A 25,184-nucleotide genomic window follows, 5' to 3' on the forward strand; every position below is an offset into this window, starting at 1 on the left:
TATTCAAATATGCTCGCAATGTAGAAGCAATTAACATGTCTGATTTTGTCCTTATCAAGTTGTTAGCACTCAATGATATGAGCATTTGAACATTTACAAGAGGAATACGAAAACGATTTTAACACACTTTGCTGTTATTTACAGATTACATTATTATGTTCCCCCAATGCTACACATGACTCAAACCATCGCCACAAATGACTTCCAAAACTATGTGATCCAGCTGCAGTCACAACTTGTACATTGCTGTCCTGTGAGAGTGGGAGGCTGCTGGGGTATACGGTATTTTTCATCTCTTTAGGTCATATGACAGCAGTGAATGGAGGCCTTGCAGTCTGTGAGGAGGTGGCCTCTGCAGAACAGTCAATTTATCACGACTCTGCCCGAGTTGAAAGCCTATGTGTGTGTGTGTGTGCAAGTGTTTGTGTGACTTTGTGCTAAGAAAAGGCTCAGCTTTCGTCTCCATCAAGCATCAAAGTGTTAATAACTGCATTGCATCACCAGTAATATAGTCCACTCCTTCACGCACATCAAAACCTTAATTCATCAAAGACTGTCAAATTAAAACCCCACAGTCAGGCTTATTTTTGGATGCGAGCAGTGAACTGACGCTAGTTTCTTGGTTACAAATATGTGGCTGTGTCCCAAAACAAATTAAAAAATTAACTTGGAGCAAATGCACTTCGCCCAAAGCTCTGAAGGCCCAGACATGAGGATGAGTAACCCTAATACTGATTTCCGGCAGAAAATGAAGGTCCCACTGGTTCGTTTCTCTCTGTGAAATCATGATGATGGGTCACAGCCTCTGGCCATGACAGCAGTAAGGTGACCATTTTTATTAGCATAGTTTGTTTTGGTACAGTCTGAACCTCCTCCATCCACTGCCTTTGATGTCAGCCAGTGGCGATATGTTTGTATTTCAGAGTTATGGAGATAATATCAGAACGAGACTAAGCGTCTACAATCATGCAAGTGACTCTGTGAAGCAGCACTTAAAGGCAAAATAATGTGCTGAGATAAACGCTAATATGCTCACAGTGACAATGCGAACATGCTAACACTAAGGCATGCATATCATGTTCATAGTCTTGTTTTATATCTTAGTGTGCTAACTGGTGCTAATTTGCATTAAAGTCAATGGAAAGAAAATTCAAAGATTTGGTTTTCGATCGTCTACTCAGAGCCTTACACTGTTTTAAATTATGCTTTCTGATCAGATTATTTTCAGCGCGACAGAAATCACAGCATGATGACACACTGGAGACATACTCTGCATGACCTGAACTGTCTAATACAACAGCATTATGAAATTTGCATCAGTGTTTTTTCTACTCTTACAACTACCGCAACCTACATTCAGCCAGCTTGCTCAGCCTTTGTCCACAAAGCACAACATCCCTTGACAGAACCTACAGAACAATTCGACCTTCTTATTTGAATTTCCTCAGAATAATGAGGAGCAGAATAGGTGGACTGTTTTTGTGCAGACAAGCACTAATCATTTGCTGCTAGTGAATGGGGCCAATCTTCCTCCCAGCGATTCAGTGTTCCAAAGAGGAAAATACTGCTTCACAATATTTAACCTAATTTTATTTCCTTGGTGATTATTTTTAATTGAGCTGGGTGGTAAACAGCAGTGTTTTTTTTTTTTGTTGCTTTACACAGAGTTTAAAACACAAAGCTCAGTCACAGTGTAGCTTTTCCCTTTTGACCCAATGTTGCCACTGGATGAAAAGTTTAGGGCACATCAAAGTCATTACATTTCCTTCTATGGAGGACATGAATGAGTTCACCAAAGTCCACCCGAAATTACAAATGTCAACCTAGCAGTGGCACTAAATAGAAAAAACACTGATCCAAGTCATGAGGATTCACTGTGCGGGAAACATGAACATCTGTCTGATATTTTGTGCAGATCTTTCTGATTGTTGTTGATTTATTTCACTAAAAATTATACATGTTGACCAATATTACCATCCACAAAGCCATGCTGTCAAGTCTGACTGCAAATCTAAATAATCAGCAGAAGGTGTCACATTTTGGTGTCAATGTACAGACACTGATGAACCATACAAGAAATAAATACAAGGAAATGAGCTGATTTCCCATTGATGCCAGCCAGTGTGTGAACAACACCGTGGCTTTTTCATTATCAGAAGCAATGGATACATTTAAAGCACTCGACGTAGCTTTTATTATTTATTATCATTTTAATAAGAATATAACTAATGAGGTATCAGGTGAAACACATCTGCTGCTGCCTGCTTTCAGCACCACGGAGGGTTACGTCTTTTCTTCTGCTTTGGTTTACTGCTGTTCACTGTTTTTGTCTGATCTTTAAGTTAAAGTGGGTGAAGTCTATAATATTGCGGCACCATGCTTTGATGGTGATGGCAAGATCAGAATGCATGCGATTTTTGAAAGATTTTTTTGGGTTGGAGTATTTTTACACATTTATTTTATAGTGTCAGTGGAGAGAAACAAGAAATGTGAGTAAAGACAGTTGAGGAAAGACATGCAGTAAATAATCCTCAGTTGGGAATCCAGGGACTCACTGCTCAGGGCGTGTGGTAGGCATCTTAACCACTCAGGTATCAACTCACCAAAAAAATATCTTTATTAAAGTGAATCAAATCGCTCATCAAAAAAAGACTAATTTTGTGGATGATAATCCATCCATCCATAATCTATACACCGCTAAATCCTCATTAGAGTTGCAGGGGGGCTGGAGTCTGCGTAGGTCACCAGTCTATCACAGGGCTGCACATAGACACAAATAATGGACAATTTAGAGTAACCAATAAACCTGGGCATGTCTTTGGACTGTGGGAGAAAGCTGGAATACCTGGAGAAAACCCCACGCATGCACAGGAAGAACACGCAAACTCCATGCAAAATGATCCCAGGCCGGGATGGATCTTCTAGCTGCAAGGTCAAAGTGCTAACCAAACAGCATACTGTCAATATTTTAGAGATCCCCCAAAATTTCACAAATCATGTTTTCAGAGGATCTCATGTCTTGTTAAAGACATTCTGTCTCCCCTGTAGTTGATACCTGGTGAGAGCCTTGTCAAACTACACTCTGACCACATGATGTTGCCCTCACTCTCTGTTTATTAGCACGTCTACACCTGTTGCTGCACGAAAATAAATGGCATCACTTCTCTTGAAATCTAGCTTTCCAGGAAATAATAAATCTCTTAATTATGATTGAAAGGCCAAGATGAGAAGTCATTTCAAAACTTCACCGGGAACTTTATTGTTTTCAGCTGCCACAGTGCAAACAGAGAAGAGAGAAACCTCCCAGCTAAAAGGCTTCATTTGTTTTGCAGCTTGTGTTAATTAACTATCCTGATCAGCCACACTAATTAATAACGTGACAGGGATTCATGTGGCTTGTCGGATGACAAACAAGCCTTTTAGAAGATCTAATTAAAATTGGACTTGAAAGCATTTATTGCATTTCCTGTAGCTGTGGCCAAACATTCCAGCTGTCGGTGTGGAGTTATCAGGTATTTGCAACCACAGACAAGTTACACATGCACTATCAGCAGTAGTGGTGGTGTTAGCACCTGTGACTGCTTCAAACACTGCAGGACAGAGGAGGCTTATGAGGACAGAAACCTCTTTTTCACCATTATACACAATAAATGCTTTCTTTTTGTCAAAGCGTGATGTAATAACGCAGTAAATGAAAGCAGTTCAAGCAGTTCCAGGAGAAAAGGTGACAGTCTTTCAGGTACCTTATGTTCTATCTGCTTGGCCAGAATGTATTTTTATTAACATTCCACTTCGGTGAATTATCTTAGAAATAAAAGCTCATCTTGAGCACCTATAGGAAAAATGACCCTGTGACTGAGCTTACACCTCTCTTCCCTCGCCAAAGGGCCCATGGTAATTCTACACCAACACCGCTTCTCTCATTTCTATGGATTTTGTCCCGTCCTGCCAAACAACGGCTGAATTTATAAACAGGTCTGAATTATTTAACCCGCTGTGGTACAGCAGCGTACACAGGCGGTCAGGTTACCTGGCACCAAAGCCAAGAGATCAGCAGGTCTCTCCAACTTGGAAAGTCTCCGTGGAAGTCGACTAGCGTTTAATGACAACTTCAGATGCAACGTCAATTTGTTCATCAGACTGGAATAACATGTAAAGGAGAAGATGTGAAAAGTATTTGCATGAATCAGCAGCAAGTGAAAGACTGAAGAGTTGCAGCCTGCATTTATATGCAGCTGGTTTGGCTGTTTTACATAAGCCGACTCTTTCAGCAGACACGTTTCTTGTTTTTCTACGGAGACAGATGTAGAATTTGCTCCCAAAACCAACCAGAACAGTGCACAGCTCTCATGTAGCGAGATTAGCAGAAACTACTGCAGCTTCAGTAATTATATCACTCTTGCAGCAGATCTGTTTCTGAAAAGCACTACATTTGCTGTTCATGTTAGAGGTTGGCAGTCTAATTAATTAGAGTAGCTCCTATAGCCTTTGCTTGATGCAGTCAGTCTGATTCCAGTTTTAGTGGAATGGCACCCACAGACCGAAGCTACGGATTTTTGTTCACAACAAAGCTGCATAAACAGTGTTTTTATAAATATGTAAACTGTCATCCATGCTTGTTTCTCAACCAAGTCTATTCGCTTTTCTATGACCTCTTCAGGGTATCTGTGTTCTCATCTTTTTTGGCTTTTTGTTCCTAAAACTGAAGCCATGCCTCCTCTAAATCCCTCTAAATTTCACATGATGCATATGTTTATGAACCGTGAACACTCAAGAGCAATTACTATTCTGACACTTGGGCTGAAAGTATTAGTTGACTGATTGATTAGTGGATCACCAATTAATGGGCAACAATTTTGAGATATTTTGAGTTTTCATGCTTATCCAAAGTAAAGATTTTCTGCTTTCTCTGTTTTACACTACTGTTCAAAAGTTTGAGGTCACTTACAAATGTACTTATTTTTGAAAGAAAAGCATTTTTTTTTCCAATGAAGATAACATTAAATTAATCAGAAATACAGTCTAGACATTGTTAACATGGTAAATGATTATTCTAGCAGGAAACGGATGATTTTTAATGGAATATCTACATAGAGGTACAGAGGAACATTTCCAGCAACCATCACTCCTGTGTTCTAATGCTGAACTGTGTTAGCTAATGGTGTTGAAAGGCTAATTGATGATTAGAAAACCCTTGTGCAGTTATGTTAGCACATGAATAAATGTGTCAGTATTCATGTAAAACATGAAATTGTCTGGATGACACCAAACTTTTGAACTTTTGCTTAGAAACAATAAGGAAAATGTGGTGTTGACTGACTCTCTGATGTGCATTTACTTTTTTTTCACCCTCTGATGTGTATTTACATTACTGTCTGAAACTCTATTGACCAAACAACTACATGATTAATAGAGTAGATAACCAGCATCTGTCCACTACTGCGTTTCATGCTAAGGCTGTCAACTAATACAGTAAAGGACAGTCTACTGGCCAACCCCTTCTCATTTGTTGCGTATGACTTCTAACCTTCCATGTGTCCATTAGCTCCAACCGTTTTATCCTAAAGAGGGATGTGAGCGAACATTGACAAGGGACTTGTAAGCAGTTTGACTAAGCAACTATTTCTATTTGAACAATATTTGAAGCCTCAGGTGGCAAATCGATCCACAGTTTTCATGCAGAAAACTTTGAAAAACAACAGTTTTCAGAGAGACTTAACTTGTGCTCCCATCTGCTAACCGCTGACTCACAACTACTAAACTCGTCATCCAGTTACATTCATTGTAATCTGACCTGGAATGGAAGCAACTAAATGCCCTTATTGTAACTGTAGCATGGAAAGGGTGCACAGGTCTGGATTTTCCTACCGCAGTGGCTGAGTTTGGAAAGTGCCACCACTGCTGCCACCTCCACCACCTTCCTCCAGTGGGGCTCGCTCCTCCTGGTCTCCACCTCCACCTCCTCCTGTACCTCCAGATCGGAGGTGGCGCAGTTCATCAGGCTGGAGGGCATTGTACCAGGAATGCTGCCCACTATCAGGGGTCAGCACGGGGCTCTTGTCCTCCTCCTGGCCTTGGACCTGGCTCTGCACGGTCTTCACAATGTTCACCGCGTTCACCGGCAACTGCAGCAGCTTCTGCATGGTGGTCATCTTTGAAACTTCGCCTCAACCTGTAGAATCGTGGCCAGATAGAGTGGAAAGACAGGAGGAAGCCCACCGTCTTCTTGAGCAGCTATTTGCTGTTAATCAGTCGAGTAACAGTCGATCCTCTGACAGTTTTCACGTAACAAAGAGCAACAGCAGCTTCTCTGTTATAAATACTCCTACAATCCAAGGTTAAGAATATCCAGTACGGACATTTCTTGCGAGACTGGCACAGCAATCCTCTTCATCAATGCTCCAGTGTGCAAAGGTAGATGTACTTTGCTGTAATCCAAATCCAGCGGAGCTCCACAGCACTGTAGTTTTTTTTTTCCTCCTTCTGCTGAGTCTGTGTGCCTCCAGTGAAGCAGCAGACATCAGCTGCTCAGTAAATGGATGCTCGGCAGAGAGGGGCGTGGAGTTTTATTTGCCGTGACGCCTCTCTTCTCGCGACTCCTCCTGCTGCTCATGTGGTTCCTGTTGCTGCACCAGCCTCTCTGAGCACACATACAGCAGGTCCATGTATTTATACACCGGATCTCTTCACAATGACACAGCCTCTCCCATCTTTTGCCACCTCCTCCCCATCACGCCTGTCATCTCTGCTCCAACTCTTCACGTTAGCAGTCGCACTTCCCTCATGTTAACTCTCCCCGTGTCACAGCTTTCTTTATCTGCCGTCACCTGGACTCACTGCCAGCAAATCTTCGCGGATACCCGACGGATGCTTTGAAATATTCCTCACTCCTCCTGCTCATTATGTTTAAAAATTGTCCTGTCTAATTCATTTTTAATAGTCTGCGTGGCGCTTCGCTTTTTCTCGTCTTACATGACTCAGCTTTCTTGGCAGTGTCGTGATGAGGACATCTCTCTCTCTCTCACTCTCACTCTCTCTCCCACTCGTTTCTTTTTGGCTCGACCCAAAATAACTGCCTCGAAGCACAATTCACATATGCTCTCCCTGTGATCGGTAACGGCTCGGTCAGGATTTGTTGACATTTGCTGAAGACTAATATGATTTTTAACCTGTAATGTCACAAAGAGATGCCTCAGTTCTTCCTCGGGGCTGCAGCATTTACAGTGAAACACACCGAGCGTGACAGTCCTGCCATAGAGTGTTTTATAATGCTGTGAAACTGAATGCAATGTTTGATATAATACCGAGAAATGTTCTTATCAGAGTTGCCTCGGAAACTACTTTTGATGGTTTAACAAATTGCAGCCTTTGATGTCCAGATTCTGAATTGAAAGTCATCTCTACTGAACGGTAAAAACTGAACATCACATCATTTTTAAAACATCGGATCCAGTTCAGCAAATCTCTTACCATTCTGACAACAACAGACTACTGCTGCCAACTGTGCTGATTTTCTCCTTTTCTTGTCAAAAAATTTGGGTGCAGTGCAGTGGTATCATATCCTTTAAACTAAGGCAGAAAACAGTAACAGCATCTTAAAAGGAATCTATGACGACTTCATGAATTTATAAACTCTAATACGCCCTGAGGTTCATATTCATCCTCTGAAACCCAAAACCCATCAGCAGATTATATAAACATGTTTTCTTTTAAGAAATTGCCAAAATGACATTTATCAGAAGCTGCAACAACAAAAAAAATCACCTTCAGAGTTGTCCTTAAACGTACCATGTGCCGTGCATTTTGAGCTGAGAAATTCACCTAAATAGCTTAACATCATGAAATTTAGTCAAAATCACTGCATTCTACATTCATATCTAAATATTACGCCAAAAATGAACCATCAGCATTAACAAGATTCATAAAAACAAAAAATTCTATGTTCCTCAGCCCAACTGCGTCTTGATTGTTACAAACAATATCGTGACAAAAATTAATGGAACTATTGGACTGAACTGCAGGCAATGTTCACACGGAGGAGAGATTAGCATGGAAACTAATTTAAAATAAAGGTAGTAAAGTAGCGCAAATGTGTTTTTATTAATTTTTTTCCAGCAGGGGTAACATCTATGGGTACTTATTGTTCAGGGTGTCCCTAAAATCTGAACACATAGGAAATCTCATTAACTATAACTTTTTGACTCCACAGATTAAATAGGGGCATTATATTAAAATATATATTCGATTAATTAGCAAATACAAATGAAATTCAGTATATTTAAAAATATATGTATTGAAGAAAATGTTAAAAATGTCATTTCTTGAAAACATGTATATTTGCCAATGTGTGCAGACTTTAGGGACACCTAAGTTGCTTCTGTGGTTTGTTTTGTTTTTTAAAGAAAATTCAACATTATTTTTTCTTTTTTTAATACTTTGTGGCATTATAACTGTCTTGTGGTTGTTCTGTTTCCGTAGAGGTGCAGAACTTTATATTGCAGTGGAAAATGAGCCCACCGTGGGTGAAAACGTAGGGGGATAAAGATAGTTAAACATCGTAGTAAATGCTGCTCATTCAGCATTTTTGTTTTTGTTGTTTTCAGAGATTTCTGAGAAGATGAATGTTATTCCTATGATCAGTTTAATGTAAGAAACTGATTTGCCTAGCTTAGTATAAAGACAAAAAACACAAGAAAACGGCTCGCCTCGCTCTACTTAAAGGATGCATAAGCCACCAACCAGCACCTCTTAAGATCACAAATAAACGTGAAGATTAGTTTATCCAGGAAGTGTACAGACAATCATTTGTGGTTTTATGGCAGGTTATGTCCAAACACTTTCTTGGCCTTTGAGCTGTAACTTCCTGCAGGCTTCCATGGTTGCTTTTTACAATCTCACAGTGACCACAATAACTTGTTATGAGTTGGATGAGAAGATCGAAGCCACTTAGCTTCAAATAAAGCCTAGAAACATGTTATCAGTAGAAATGTGAACATCACATTATTACAAGGCAGTAACCTAAAACATGACAGAAAAAAAAGAGATCCCTGAGAAACATCAGCCAAGACGTGCACATCTAATATTAAGTGATGCTACATGGCTTGAAAACATGTTGTATTTCAGTGCCCCACAACAAGCCACAAACTGTCACTTTCCACTCATAATGAAACTCACCGCACTGATTGACAGCACTGTTATAGGATCATATCAATGCTTGAGGAAAATGATGGTGAAAAAGGCAGATTTTTGCTCAGGGTATCAATGCAGAGAAGTACTGACATGGTTCGAGGAGTGAAGCAACATCGAACGTGTTTCCAAGGAGACGGCGGTGAAGGTCGAGCCGGTGTGTTCACCATTATGTTTACTGACAGACTGGTTAATCCGCCTTCACTGAGCAGATATTGACTTCTACAAACATATCCGTGTATCCACAACTCCCCGTGGAAACAATTAATAAAGGCAGACTTTAGCCACCAGCAATTTCAAACTAACGACTAATGTTTGCCAAACAGCCACCTAGCAAAACCTCCTCCTCCTGATCCAAAGGTCAGAGTTCACGTGCTGAAGTTCTGCCATCCATGAACACTGAGCTCCCTCTGCTGGTAAATTATGGTGAAACAGAAGATAATTATCAGCGAGGAAAAGAGCTGCTGAGGTTACTGCTTGACCCACATACTCGCCACAGTTTCATTGCTAGTTTCAGTGGAGCAGCATTGAGAGTATTAAACAGCAATGCAGTGCTAATTGGTTTTTCCAAACCCAGCTGCAAAGCTAATCAGGCAAGATGAAAGCAGGAATAGATGAAATAAAGAGTAAGTCCATGCCAACTTTCCAAATCCTCGAAGTTTAACTCATGGGTTTTACTGAAAAAAATAGTGCTAAAACTTCTATTAGGTTTATGGGAACCTGTTAAATCGACTTTTTTTGGCAGGTTTAGTTGTGAGAGTCAAACCCAGACTGCTGCGTTGGGAAATCTTGCCCCTGTTAATGGGTCAGTCGAGCTATCTGGGTGCCCTGAAGTGGATGCTTGTAAGTGGCCCTCTAAACCAAATTTAAGATTTTTTTGCTATTTCCTCTTCCATCACTTATTTTTTCACTGGACTGGGTTGAAATTCCTTCTGAATATCTACACAACCCTAAAGATAATTTACATCTACACAGCTAATACTGAATGTTTTACTGTCAAATTCATATGTCAATTTAAGTATAAAAAAATGGAAATGTAGAAGCTTTGTAATTGTAGAATTAATGTCAGACCTGCCGTCTTCAACATTTCACAGGTGTACAAATATCTACCTATGAAATAAAACCACTGAATGTAATATTAGAGTAGCTAGAAGTAGCTATTTTCAAAAATATAGGAAACAATAAAGGATTGATAGAACATCTGTCAAGTGGCATATATCTGGAAAGGATAATAGCACTATACAATTACAAAAGTAAAGAAATTTAAAATAATTCTTTAGAAAATATACATTTTAAAATACCTGAAACTGTTGAATTTACAGCTCTGAAGCAATATTTAGTCAGATCTGTAACAGTCAGATTTCTTTCCAAGACCAAAAAAACTTGAAGTTACGATATGATAAAACGATAGAACTGTATTAATACTACAAGGAATCATAAACGGACTGCAAGACAGTGGAAACTAGCGGCAATGTTAATTTTTGAAAACTGAAGATTCTCTCTTCGAGGTAAAAATTACCATAAAACATTCAGCAACAAGTATTTTAGTTGTAAATTATCCAACATTAGCAATTACTGAAGTTTGAAAGAAATTGCAAACCTTAAAATCATACCTGAAAAGGTACAGAGTAGGGTTGATGCTCAGTATTATTGCAAGGCCCATGAATTGTTTAATAATTTCATTTAATATGAACGGGGACGGTGGGTGAGTTGGTGTGGAATGGCCCAAAACTGTACATACAGTAGCTGAAATTCATGAACAGAAATCTTTAAAAGTTGTTTCAGAATGCCACTCATACAAACCAAACAACAAAATAAAGATCTGCCCAGGGGGAAAGTTTGATAAAGGGAGGACCGTCAAGAACAAGCTGTCAGTATTAGAAAAACACGCACATATATATGGACTGTGATAGATTACTGTGAAAAACCAGCCAAATCCTAACAGTAGTGTGCTGTGTTTACAAAATAGGATTACAACTGTAAAATCTAACGCGTTGTAAAATGAACTGTTAACAGGAGACAACTGCAAAAGTTGGTGGTAAAGATTTTTTTCAAACATGACTTCATGAAGCACTGTTTAGAGCAGCGACTTGATTTAGGCAGTCAAGAGGATTATTGCTACCTTGACATTGATGGCCTGAGTACATTTTCATAGATTTTTTCTTGGTTTATAGAATATATTCCAACAGGTGACATATAATATTCTTTATAAGTAAAATCAAACAGCTATTCTCACAATTATCATGTCTACAAGAAGAGCAAATATAAAACTGAGTGGGAGTCTTCAAACTATGTTTCGTTGCCACTTCTGCTGTTCTCTGTTTCACCTTTCAGTGACTTACAGCTGTGATTGCTGTTACTGGTACATGTAGTTTAGCAACCACACATCGCTCCCTGCAGTGCTCTGTGTGCAGGTGTTCTTCACAGCACACACTTGTTGTACTATAGGAAAAACACTGTGGTAAACAATAATATGACAAAATATAAGACTTCTCCAAGCAATGCATGACAGTATGTTCACATCCAGCTAGTTTTATGAATATTTACAGTTTATAGCTACATGTATTATCACTTCTAAGTGTTTTATTCTGGCTCAGGTGGAAAGGCGTATCATCTGGGGTTAAATTGGATTCCATAATGTTCAGGGGCGCTGTAGTTTCAGGTTGGTTATGGTACACAGGTAAAATATTTCTACATGTGAATACATGTGACAGCTGATGACAATGAAACCTTTCTGTGGGTGCACTGACATAGAGAAATGTCAGTGTAAGGCTGCCACTAAAGGACGGGAGGATATTCATATAAATTAATACAAGCTGACTTGTCTTTTTATTAATTACATTTAAAGTGGATTATCTTGCATTTTACAGTATTAAAATATACAAAGACAACAATGAACCAGAAATGATTAAGCTGGCTTGCATCATCTAGCAATGGAGTCGTTTGAGTTGCTCTGATATTCTGCTCCAACCAGTGAACTGAACAGATCGACTTGAACTGGAGTTTAGTTTCATATAACAGGTAGCTTGCTCTTCTCAGGTACACCTACAGCTTGTCTTTGTTAAGTAACATTTAATAAAAGTCAACACGTATGCTGTTATGAAACCAAACAATGTCTCTGTTACCTTACCCTCTATCTATCCATCTACGCTGACTGACAAAACATGATCGCCCATATGCTACATACTAGCAGTAGTAATAGTACAGAGGCATTAAACATAATGTTATGAATGAAAATATATTATATAGTCATTGGTATTGTCGCACTGAATTTTGAAGACAGAGAATTATATACACAGAGCTGAGGATCAACTCAGTCAGGCAGTGCTCTGATAGGTGGAATTTAAGATCCTTCTTTGTCATGTCTCATAGTAGTTTTCTGAAGGGGCATTGAAATGTAACACTAAAAATATGCTCTATTTATCAAATGATGTATCCCAGAATTGAAGCACGACTTGGAAAAGTATGAAACAAATTAAAAACCTGCTTTAAATCAAAAGCAAATGAAATCAGTGATGAACAGTGATTTGCTTCAGAGAGATAAAGGAAGGAATGCACTTTCCTTACAGACAACTGTGAATGACAGATATTTGAGTCTTTCATTACAAGTTTTGATCTGTGTTTATTATGATCCTGAAACCCAAATTGTCTGTTTTTCTAAGTGTTTATAGTATGTTCCAGAGTCAAAATTCATTTCTCTTATTGCTGTCAGCTAAAATTTTTATTTTTTTTTCACTGTAAACATTGTTATTGGTCCACATTCATAAATTCCTGTGTGGCATCTCTGGATGGAATGAAGGTACAACATTTACCAGCAGAAACTTGTCAGAAGTCATCATCTGTTCACACTGAAGACACGCAACTACCGTTGATCTACTCTTCAAGTGATTTGATTTCACTCAGCTGTACATTTAAACATGTCTGTTTCGACCCGCAATAACCAAAATCTGCGGCTGTCAGGATCCTCAAATCAACCAGGTAAGAAACTAAAACCCCAACATGATCTCACATAACAGACAGCGGAAAATACTTGGATTTACCTGGAAATGCTGTAATATATTGAAATATGTGTTCATAAGTGGTCATTACCGACTGTTAGGTGTAGTAACTAATATGAAATTGTTGCTTAAGCTAAGGATAAGCTTGTTTGTGTGCAACAGGCTTTTGCATAGTGAAATGTAACCTAGACAGCAGCTGTCACACCCCTCTGTTTCCAAGGAACTGGCTCATCAGGGTAATGACGAGCGGCTGTGTGGAGAGCACAGGTGGCAGAAATGACAATCAGTGCAGCATTTAAGCCTGACTCCCAGCTCAGTTCTCTGCTGGTTCATTGGATCATCTACCCTGCCCATGATGCACTCTGCCATATTCTGCAATCCATTCAGCTTTGCCTGCACGCCGCTTCTCGGACTCTGTTTCCCCTGTTTGGCCTTCTTAGCTGGTTTTTCCTGCCATCGTCTCATTCCCTCACTGGACTCAGACACTGGACTCCGTAAGCCACCCTTTCCGTTAGTTTATCTTTTCTTAGTTTTCACCTTGGTCATCTGGCTCGTCTTTGTTAATTTAGTTCTATTTTATTTATAGTTTTTTTTTACCCAGGCCGTATGGTCCACCCTTAGTTAGTTACTTTAGTTAAGTTTCCTGAAGTCCTCCTTTTGAGTATTGTTTCATTTAATTTCATTGAATCCTTTTCCTTATTTACCCCTCTGCCTGCTGCTTGGGTTCACACTCCCACTTCATGGCAGCAGCACTCTGATCCACATTTTAACTTATCCTTTAGTTGATTATATTTAACAAAAATCAGCACAAAGTACAAATTGATTGACATAAATAAATCCCAGCAAAGTTGAAGATCAGACTGAAGTAAGGTTGGGTGATATGACCAAAAAATAAAATCTTAATTTTTTTTTTTTTTTTGTCATCTTGGACAATTATGATTTTAATTGATTTTTTTTTTTTCTTGTTTCTTTGGTCTGTTTGCTATGGCTAGTGCTAGCCATGCTGCACTCCCAAAGCTGCTGACTCTTCCCATTCTTTAGGATGCCTGTGCTGAAAGAGGTTAATTGTGCTGCTACTCTTCTTTTTTACAGTACGTTTGCAAACCTTGCACATGACTGGAGTTTGCTCTGTCAGTCTTGTCAAAGCCGAACCACTTCCATATAATCGATATAACATGAGGCCCTTTTCTCGCGACCAACTCTTTGTCTGCTGTTTTGTCTGCCATGATGAGGGTGCGAGTGTTTTGGTGGAAGGAGATGAGAGGTGGAAGCAAACGCCAGTGCACAAGTCGTGAAAGGCAGAAGAAGAATCTGTATTGTTATATATTTAAGCTCACCTCAATTTTATGATTTGGCAAATTTTCTAATTGTCAGGTTTTAAAAATGTGAATTAATTGAATTAGGGTAATGCGGTGCTATTCTGGCCCTGGGGCTATTCTGGTCCCTGCTGCATGAAATGGGCTACTGGGACTGTCACAGGGGATTTCCCCAGTAAAGTACTGGCATCTTTTCCCCTGTGTATCCTGTAATATGATAACTTAAAGGAATCTAGTTCAGGCATGCACATAGTCCCAGTAGCCCATTTCATGCAGCAGGGGCCAGAATAGCCCCGCATGACCCTAATCGAATTAATTCGATTTATCACCACCTAGACTGAACACAAAATCAAAGTAGAAACAAAGACTCCAGCTGTGGATCAACTCAGTCAGGCAGTCTGAAAATAACAGACCTTAGACTATGTTTGACTAAAAACATAGCAGCAGTTGTACTTTGAATCTGTTTTTATTAATCACTGTTATATTTGTGATATTCTGATGGGTGATCATCTATATGGTCCAGAAATAATCAGTAGTTGTTTGTCCCTGATGTCAAACATTTTTTTTTTCTTTGTTTATCAGGCCTTGGCAGGTCATATTTCAATCCCTGGAACGTGTTTTCAGGCCGGATCACCGATTACTGGTTTGGGGACTTCAAGTATCGCTGCAACTTTTGTGACATTGCTCAGTGCAGAGTGATGGGTACCAAGAAAAACGTTGCCATCAAGATCTTCAAGAAGGCCACCACTGACTCCCAGCGACCCAACAGAGCGGTAGATCCTCAGTCTTAGTCTCCCACATTTCATCCCATTGTTAACATGTACTGTTAGACTGCAAAAAATTCAAAACCTTACCAAGTCAAGTTTGCTAATTTGTTGCATGCAAATTCGAAAATAAATTGCTGATTTAAATACTATACTTGTTTACATGATGTAGTTTTTTTATAAATGAGGGAGTAAGAACCATGGTCATATTTACAACAAATGTATTTTCAACCAACTGTATGTGGACGGATAACTTAAAATGCTTAAATCACACTTTTTAATCTTGTTTCAAGGGCAAGGTGGTCTTAAATTTAGAGTAATGTCACTGTTATACAACCAAAAAGTAAAATGCATCTTAAATTTTGTACTCAATGAATGTCTACTTTTGAGTAAAAAACAGCTGCTTTTGGGCATAGCTGGCTGACCCTAAAACACAACACCTCCAAATGCTGTCAAAACACAACTAAATACTAGGATTTCTCTGAGAAGGCATATTTCAAAATGCTTCAGTTAATCTTTTAAGTACAATCTAGAGAAGTGCAACTAAAACTCAGTAAGTTTAACACAGGGTGCCTGGATAGCTCAGCAGGTTAAGTGGGCAGCCCATGTACAGGGGCTGGTCCCCAATGCAGGTTTGAGCAGCTCTGTCATGCAGCCTTTTGGATACAGCTGGGTTCGAAGACTCTCCTCTTTGACTGATCTCATGTGATGTCCCCAACAATCATGAATGTGTAGAACTGTGCAGGAAGTCACTGTAATCACTGACTGAAGCCATCAACACTCAGCTCTACTTTACAAACGCACACAAAATGGCTGTGCTTGCGCTAGCCATTCATCACTCCGCCATAGGCAAAGCTTCCTCAGGATGGCGAAGCCATTTTTTAGCATGTTTAGCCACGGTGGCGAAGCTAATTTTGCCTAAATGTGAAAAAAGGGTTAACTTACAACTTTTTTGTAATTTGCCAAGTGATAATCAAAGAAAATGACAAACCGCGTCTCCTTTACTGAAGAGCGCTACTGAGTATAACCAGAACGACACGGATGCTTCTGATCATAATAGATGCACACTGTCACATGTCTCCTCTCAGCCAATCAGAAAAAATGATTTGGACTAACCCCGGGAAGGCGTACAACAAGGAGAGGGCAATCGAAGGCTATGGAGGCCCTGTGTGCCAGGGGTGAAGCCCTGGTGCAACAGCTGGCTGTGGCTACAGCAGAAGCAACCAAGGCTGTTGGACCAAAAGATGAAGAGTTACCCATGGATCTGTCAGTGGCTGGAAAATGTTCAAAGTAATAAATAATTGCAATATCACATAGTGACTGTTTAATCAAAGGCTTTTCTAGTTTGCATTATTTTGTAATACAAATTGGTAATTTCTAGTCTGAGGGATAATTTAATGACAGAGTACTTTCCAGTGATACTTTGTAGTTTCAGAAGAAAGCCAGTCTATGGCAAAATATTTTTGTTTGGATGAATCTCATTAGCTTTGTTCATGAATCTTGACAGGAAAGTAAGATTCAGTACTTTCTGGTCTTAAAGTATTGAATGAGTATGTATTTTGTTAAGTGACATGATTGATATTTTTCTTTTTACAGGAATTGTTGTGCATATTTCATATTAAAAATAAAAATAGTCCAGATGCAAATTGTGTGAGTAACTTTTAATTAAAATGTTGAAATAAACGGAAGCAATATTGAACATAATTTTTGGCCTCAGAATGCAGGAAAAGGACAAAAATTTTTTAATTTTGTGCACCGCAGTACAGATACTGAAAAAGTGTGGCTAAACAAAATTCTAGCACTTTAACCACAGTGGCCAGAGACAAATTTTCCCTAGTGCAAGCACAGAATGGACACTGAAGGTATGACCGCCTGTCCTAAACACATTTCCTTCACATTTGGAAACATTCCTGGACTTGTTTTTAACATCAAATACATTCTCTTGTTTTCCAGACACCTGAGTATGAAGCCACGACCAGTGTCCCGCCTCAGATTTTGAGTCACTACTCTACACGGTTCAAAAGTCTGCCTGAGCTGGTGACGGTAGGAGCTCCTTGACGGTCTCAACATGGAAATGCTGATTTAAAATGTCTGTGCTGTTTTGAACAACCTTTCAAATGCAGCTGTATCCAGATGTTGACACCTGTGACGACAAACGGAAGTTTGTCAACCTCCTGCTGAAGATGCTGAATCCGAATCCTCACTAACGGATCTCACCAACCGATGTGCTGAAGCACTCTTTTGTGACCCTTAGCAACGATGACTATGATGATGGCATCTTTCAGTAAGTGATGGATGCTGGATGGTATATTGGATGAAATGTTCAACAGATCGGTTTGTTCAATCTCTACTCATTCACTTGTCATTCTTCATCCAGTGACATGGACTGCTCTGTGAGTGTCTCTCCAGTGGCAACACCAGAGGAAGGTGACGCCTCAGCAAACGCAGACTCCACTGCCGGCCGCTCAGGTGTTGAGAATGTTCCTGCTGCTTGTTGGAATCATGAAGCCTCTGATGAAGCCACCTCCCCTCAAGATGACGCTGGCAGGAACGACAGTGTTCCTGCTGCTTATGAGGCATCAGAGCCCTGCCATACCAGATAATCGAGGTGCACAGGAGTCTCCAGCAGCAGTTCTGATTGAGGCTGCGCTCCCCTCTGCTTCAGCTGTCAACGTTCAGCCTGAAATGCATGACGCTGTTTCAGTTCATGAAGGGGGTGAAATTAATATCCGGATACTAAAATTAATATCCAGATACCACCGTAGCAAACGAATATGCGGATATTCGGGTCCAGCCCTAATGTGCTGTTCTATGGGATGTCAGAGGGCCCAGATGTAATGCAGGAGGAAGGTTACGGAAACAAAAGTCAAACTTCAGTGACTGAGGCTGGTATAAAGGTACACAAGCTTTAGCAAAAAAACAGCAGGCACAGGTTAAGCCAACAAAAACATACGAAACTACTGGAAACAAGAAACAAAGAAAGCAAAATTTGTTCAAGAAAACTGAGCTTTAGAATCTATTTGACACTCACGCTTCTGCTCCCATAAAGAGACAAACGGCGACCGATCAAAAAAACAGATTTTCTCAAATTAATGTCAACAGAACTGCATTTATTTACCAAGATTTCTACAAGGTTTGATGAGAGTATTTTGGGTGGATTTTCTGGAAATTTGTAAAAGCTATGTCACACTTGCATCAAAACTTCCTGAACATGAAGATATTACAGGTACACCTGTGTTTTTCCTACTGTTACAAGCGAAGTTTTTCTCTGGGAAAAATAACTATTCTAACCAAAGTGCGGTCTAAACTGGGGGTCACCCAATTGTCAGCCTGGTTGAATCTGATATCAACATTTCTGCGATTATGAGTGTCAGAAGTTTTGAATCTGATTTGAAGTAGCATAAATAACTAAAAAAATGCATTACTTTGCTCTGATGCAGCCTCCTTTATCTATTTGTAGTCATTCTGTTGTCTCAATTAATGTCCCGCCCACAGCTCTATGTGACTGGTTACATGTCATGAATAATAGCCTATCAATACTGAAGGATAAATAATGAGAGTTGCACTTTAATAACACATATAGAAAACATATTTAATCAAAGACCTTCCAATACAGTTTTACATTGTAGTTTTTGTTTTAATTTTGATACCATAGTGTTCATTTTTATGCACGTCTTGTAGATTACTTCAAAATATTGGCTTTTAGTGCACTTGACTACAAAAAATTCTATTGGTACTAGTTGTAAAAAAAACCAAACAAATCAGATGGCCCTTTGTTTAATCTTTCAGAATTGCTGAATAAACCAGAGCAACTGTGGAAGGCATTTCATGCATGTGAATGACACGTAGGTGTCTATGCGTAAACAAATTAAACTGTACAACAAACACTAGCTATCTCTCCTGATATATTTTCACAAGAGACACACCAGTGTAAATAATAAAATGATGCCTACTTTGAAAAGCCATGTCCAAATATCTGATGTGAAAATAACGGATCCACTAAAACAGCCTCTTCAGCGGTTTGTGTGCATTAGCTGCTCCAATAAAAGAACAGACAGCCAATTATTGCCTCATGTGGGATCCCTAATGCCATCATGTTGCAATAAAAACAACCAGCAAGAAAAAAAAAATCAAGTATTTTTTGAGACAAGCATTCATTCAGACTTTCTCAGATGCTCACCAGAATTTGTTTTATATCCTAATATTCTGTACACAAACTTATCAATAAACAAAGTGGGGTTCAGCTTGATGATAATCTATATACTGTCTTCTGCAACTCTCCTCTAATAGTCTATTATGGATATATCTTAAGCTTTAAGCTGTGTTTTGAGCTTTCCACCCAAAAACATCCCGGAATTCAGTCAGTAATAGGTCCATGATTCTAAGGTCATAGAGAGCTCCACTGGGCTATGCAAACAAGAAACACTTGAGACAATTGTGAATTCTTTCTGTCATCATCACAGCCAAGAGTGAGATTTGAAAATCTTTAAGTCTGCTTAATCACACTTAACTTGGAAAGTAAATAACGGCCTTACTGCAGTCAGTCAGAGACACCTATACTATACTATTTAACCACATTTGATGCATCATAAATTACACATAACAATTCTACACACATTTTAGTCATAGTAATACTATGCTGTCATGCTTGGAAACCTTCTACAAACAGTTGTAGGCTGCATTTTAATAAGAGGTGCAGTCTGGTCCCAGTACAGAGACCTGCCGGTTGGAAAGGCTCACAAATCCTAAAAATATCCCTTTTATGAGCCACAAACACTAATAAGTCATAACAGCAATGAATTCCTATATCTTGCTCATCCACAGCAAGTCACTTAGATTAAAGAAAACTACTCTAGTGGGCTCTGGCGTATATGCTTTGAAATATATTTAATTCAGTGTTTCTGTTTTGGCAGTTTCATGTTCATTAGATAGGATAGTGGAGCTGGACATTACGTTTTTTTCAGTGAAGATAACACTAAATGAATCAGAAATACAGCATAGATATTGTTAATGTGTTAAATGACTATTCTAGCTGGAGACGGCTGATTTTTAATGGAACATCTACATAGAGGTACAGAGGAACATTTCCAGCAACCATCACTCCTGTGTTCTAATGCTACATTGTGGTAGCTAATGGTTTTGAAAGGCTAATTGATGATTAGAAAACCCTTGTGCAATTGTGTTAGCACATGAATAGAAGTTTGAGTTTTCACAGAAAACTTGAAATTGTCTGGAGGACCCCAAACTTTTGAAGGGTAATGTACGTCACAGAACAACCGCAGAACCAAATCACAATGTCACTTTCTTTCAATATCATGCAGGCTTACTAGAAATCAATTCAGAATAAGTGACAATAAAGAAATAGTTCTGTGGGTGTGTTACATATAAAATCTGTAATTCTGAGACTCTGCAGTTTTAAGTTGGAAATACTCAGCCATGGTGCTGCCTGATAACCTCACTTAAGATGTATTGTTGAACACAGGGGTGTCAAACTCATTTTAGTTTAGGGGCCACATACGACCTAATTTGATCTCAAGTGGGCCAAACCATTTAAATCACAGCATAATAACCTATATATAACCGCAGCTCCAAATATTTCCCTTTGCAGAAAAGCATATTCTGAACATGTTCACAGTTAACGGACTATCTTTTTCCAAAACATTATGAACAAACTGAAATTTCTTGAGAAAAATAAGTTCAGTTTCAACAATATTATGCCTCATTTTATCATTTACACATTACAACTTTCAGATCACAGCGTATCTACAAAAGGTATAAAACATGTCGTCACAGATATCTGGAACTGAGCAATATAGCATTTACTTTATGATCAAAACAACTTGACAAGATCTAGAAATTATTGTAATTATTGTGTGGAATAATTCTGAGCACCACACCACTCTAGATTTCCACTGAGCCAAGTTTTCACTGTTAGAACTTATGTCTGGTATTTTTAACTTTTTCCTGACCTTGATAATAAATTAATGCAGAAAAATTAAGCATAATAAGCAGTAATGTCAAAAAGTTGTCAAATACAATGCTATTTTTTATTACTATTGTGTTGGTATTGTTACTGTGCTTGTCTGGCCACTGAGCAGCACATATGTAACTAAAAAGGACAGACCTGTTCCCCTGAATGGGAACAAGGACATCCTGAGACAGAGAGGAGTCTTCCAGAATAAGGTCATGACTGATCCGGAGTGCTTGCTGCTGCCGCTGTCCAGCAGGGTGGTGCTGAAGCCGGAGCTGAGGCCTGCCATCCCCTCTGACAGGCCGCCCACATCTACCCTCTCTAAGGCGTACACAGAAAACACCAGAGCCCCGCTGCTTCACACAGACATGAGGAAACGAACATGTATCGGACTACATGCTAGCAGAAGCATTAGCGGCCCTCCACAGCGGACTAGTCACGGCCACGGATTCACGACGCCGCTTCAATCACGGGCCTGCCAGCAAACAAAGTTCACTCTGCTCTGCTTTCAAACAGCTCTCCGTCCACTGGCATTCAAATACACTTTCTATACATCCTACCAGGCAGTAAACCGCACCTCCCCCCTGTAAACTGCCCCTCACAATATGACAAAACAAAAAAAAGCAGCACCGAGCCAGGTGGCTTCGTACCTTTTGTAGTCGGAGGAGAAAATCCCTCCGCTCGCCGGATCGTGACCATATTCAGGCTCCCCGACGCTGGACGAGCCTCCCTTCTCATCGTTGAAAGCAGAGCTGGCCGACATCACCGAGGCTTTCGCTGTCTTTTCTCTCTCTGTGTGTGTTTTTTTTCCTCTCGCCCTCACAGAGCAGCGATGGAGATTTAGTGCAGGAGGCAGCAGGATATGCAGCTCTTAAAGGCGCACACACAGACCTTATCTCCGGGCGACGGTGGTGGTGATGCTGCGGTCACGTGACTGGCAGAGATTGTTGTCATGGATGTGCGCAGCCATGTTTGTAGTCCTTAAACACAGAGGTCCCCTCAAGGTTCCTTCACTACGTTTACAATGATTTTTTTTTTTTACCTGAAAGCAAAGTACATTTATTTAACTACTTAAATTTTGGTAAGTACTCCATTTTCCTTTATTTATATTTTACACCCACCCATACATTGCAAAAAAGAAAACAAAACAAAACAAAAAAGAAAACAAAAGCTGTGTTTGGAATTTTCCTGTCTTATTTTATCTTTTTTTTTTTAAATGAACAAAATTACAAAAATGGCTGTGCATTTAAGCAGCTAATGTAAAATGTCATTCAAAACCTGTAACTGTAAAGTACTATAACATTTCAATTTTTTCAAAAGAAATGTAAATGTTTTGACATAAAAATATGCAACTTATAGCCATTATCAAAACATTTAAATTTTCTTTTTAAAAATGAAATTTTATAATATTAATAATAATTTGCATATTTACCATTATAAATTTTAGAAAAACTTGTTCTTAATGAAATGAACGAATTTTTAAACTCGAAACATATTTTAGAGACTCATCAGTCTGGCTTTAGGAGGAACCACAGTACAGAGACAGCACTTTTAAAGATTTTAAACGACATCAGGTGTAATTTAGATAACCATAAACTCACAGTCTTGGTTCTACTAGATCTAACCGCCGCCTTTGATACAGTAGACCATCACATTTTATTAAATAGACTGAGGAACCTGGTTGGCCTCTCTGGTACTGTTTTTAACTGGTTCACGTCCTACCTCACTGACCGAAGTTTCTTTGTAAGTATGGATACATGTTCCTCAGGAACCCATAAGATAAAGTGTGGGGTTCCCCAAGGGTCAATTTTAGGTCCAACTCTTTTTAATCTTTACATGCTGCCCCTTGGGGACGTCATCAGGAGGCACGGCGTCAGCTTCCACAGTTATGCTGATGATACGCAACTGTACATCGCCGTGTCTCCTGATGACACAGGGCCAATTGATGCCCTTTTGCACTGTATTTTAGACATCAACTCATGGATGGCAGCAAACTTCCTGCAGCTCAACCGGGATAAAACAGAGGTTTTAGTTATAGGTCCTGAAGGCCAGAGAGAGAAAATTTTACCAAAGTTACAGGATTTTAAACCCTCAAAATCAGTAAAAAATCTGGGCGTGATTTTCGACTCTGAGCTCACTTTTATTCCACACATCAAAAACATAACAAAGATAGGTTTTTACCATCTCAAGAATATAGCTAGAGTCTGCCCGTTCCTCTCTCAGGCCAGTACGGAGGTGCTGATGCATGCTTTTATCTCCTGTCGTTTAGATTACTGTAATGCCCTGCTCTCTGGTCTTCCTAAAAAGACCATGCATAACTTACAATTATTACAAAATTCAGCCGCACGTGTGCTGTTGAGGACCAGAGGGCGGGAGCATATTACACCTATCTTAAAATCGCTGCATTGGCTCCCCGTGCGCTTCAGGATCTATTTTAAGGTTCTTTTATTAGTTTATAAGTGTCTTAACTGTCTTGGGCCTTCTTATTTGTCTGCACTACTTTTATTTTATCAACCCTCGCAGACCCTGAGGTCCTCTGGTGCTGAGTTTCTAACGATACCACAAGTTAGAACTAGAACACACGGGGAGGCGGCATTCAGTTATTATGGCCCCCGACTGTGGAACACCCTCCCAGAGAACTTCAGGGCCGCAGAGAACGTTGATGTTTTTAAAAAGAGGCTCAAGACCCATCTTTTTAATCAGGCTTTTAACTGACTCATTTTAACTTTTATAACTTCTTAAGCTGACCTCTATTCTTACATTTTTTTATTACTATTTTATATATAAATTTTTACTTTATACATCTTATTCTTTTATCCTCAGTTTTAGCTTCCATACCTTTTATTTATTTTTTATTTTTTATTTATTTATTTGTTTTACTGTTTTAGTCCCTCGATTTTCCAGTGTTTCCTCCTGGGGGCCTACCACACCTGGAGTTGATTCTGGTCCACTGATGGGGACCTGCTGTCTCTACCATGCATTCTTTCAAAAACTCCCATTCGGAGAAGGGCTTCTTATCCTTTGCTATTTTGAATGCTAGCAAATAACTTGCCTTCGTGCTTGACTCTTGAATCGTAGTTTGCCAAAAGAACGTATTTTGCTGAGTCTGTAAACAGGCTGCCAACCTCTGAGCCGTAGCTGTCCGTTCTTGCGTTGACTGGTTGCTAGCGTAGTTAGCATGCTTCGTGGAAAAGTGCCGGTTGATATTGTATTCTTTAAAAACCGCAACAGTTCCATTGCAAATAAGACATACAGCCTTTGAACGGACTTCAACGAAAAAATATTTAGTAGTCCGCTCCTTCTGAAGCACTCGAAACTCACTGTCGACTTTTCTTTTCTTTCATCCACTCATTGTTATGGCAGGGCTCAATGCAGCTGCAACGTAGAAGAAGAGAAAATATACCAACAAAGGTCACTTGTGTCTGGAGCGTGACATCTAGTGGGGTCAACAGAAACGTACTGCAGGGGAAGGCCAAATGAATGTGGTCTTTACTTTAATTTCGTCAATTCTAATATTGACAAAATTATTTCACGGGCCGGATTGAAAAGCCCGGGGCCCGGGGGCCGTAGTTGGCCCATGCCTGATTTAACAGCTCTGCATGCCCAGTAATGTGATCCAGGCTGTCCCTCAAAATGTCCGCCAACTGTCCACTGCTACTGTATTTCCAATATTTGTTTCATGGCCTCCATTTCTTTGTACAGATGCTGTGTGTTGGAAAAATACTTATTCCCCCATATTTATAAAAATAGATAGCATTCAATAAAGTGACACATGCTGCGTTTATATATTTGTTCAGTAGTATATTTGTTCGTTTGGCTAACTGACTGTTTAAAACCACTTCTTGCAAACTGCACAAGTTTCCCGCCTCTCAACATCCTGCTTCCTTTAGCTGCTCTCTGACCCTGGAGAGAGTTAGTTGTTGCATTCACCTCGGTCAGACACATTAAG

General features: G+C 39.6%; 1 protein-coding gene across 8 annotated transcripts in view; it reads right to left on the bottom strand.

The window, feature by feature from the left end:
* LOC110966579 (adaptor related protein complex 3 subunit beta 2) overlaps positions 1-22,135 on the bottom strand; it is a 74,683-nt gene extending 52,548 nt beyond the window's left edge. For 2 of the 8 annotated variants that reach the window (XM_022215997.2, XM_051951768.1), the window contains exon 1: positions 21,886-22,135. In XM_022215997.2, coding sequence (XP_022071689.1) covers positions 21,886-21,998 — 113 coding nt within the window. In that variant the 5' untranslated portion in view covers positions 21,999-22,135. Of the gene's footprint in view, positions 1-5,868; positions 6,946-21,885 lie in introns of those variants that run through there. The other 6 variants (XM_022215992.2, XM_051951766.1, XM_022215998.2 and 3 more) reach the window with 5 other exon arrangements.
* Between the last annotated feature and the right edge of the window lie 3,049 nt (positions 22,136-25,184).

The sequence above is a fragment of the Acanthochromis polyacanthus genome, chromosome 8 (assembly GCF_021347895.1).
Source record: "Acanthochromis polyacanthus isolate Apoly-LR-REF ecotype Palm Island chromosome 8, KAUST_Apoly_ChrSc, whole genome shotgun sequence".
In the NCBI taxonomy this organism is placed as follows: Eukaryota; Metazoa; Chordata; class Actinopteri; family Pomacentridae; genus Acanthochromis; species Acanthochromis polyacanthus.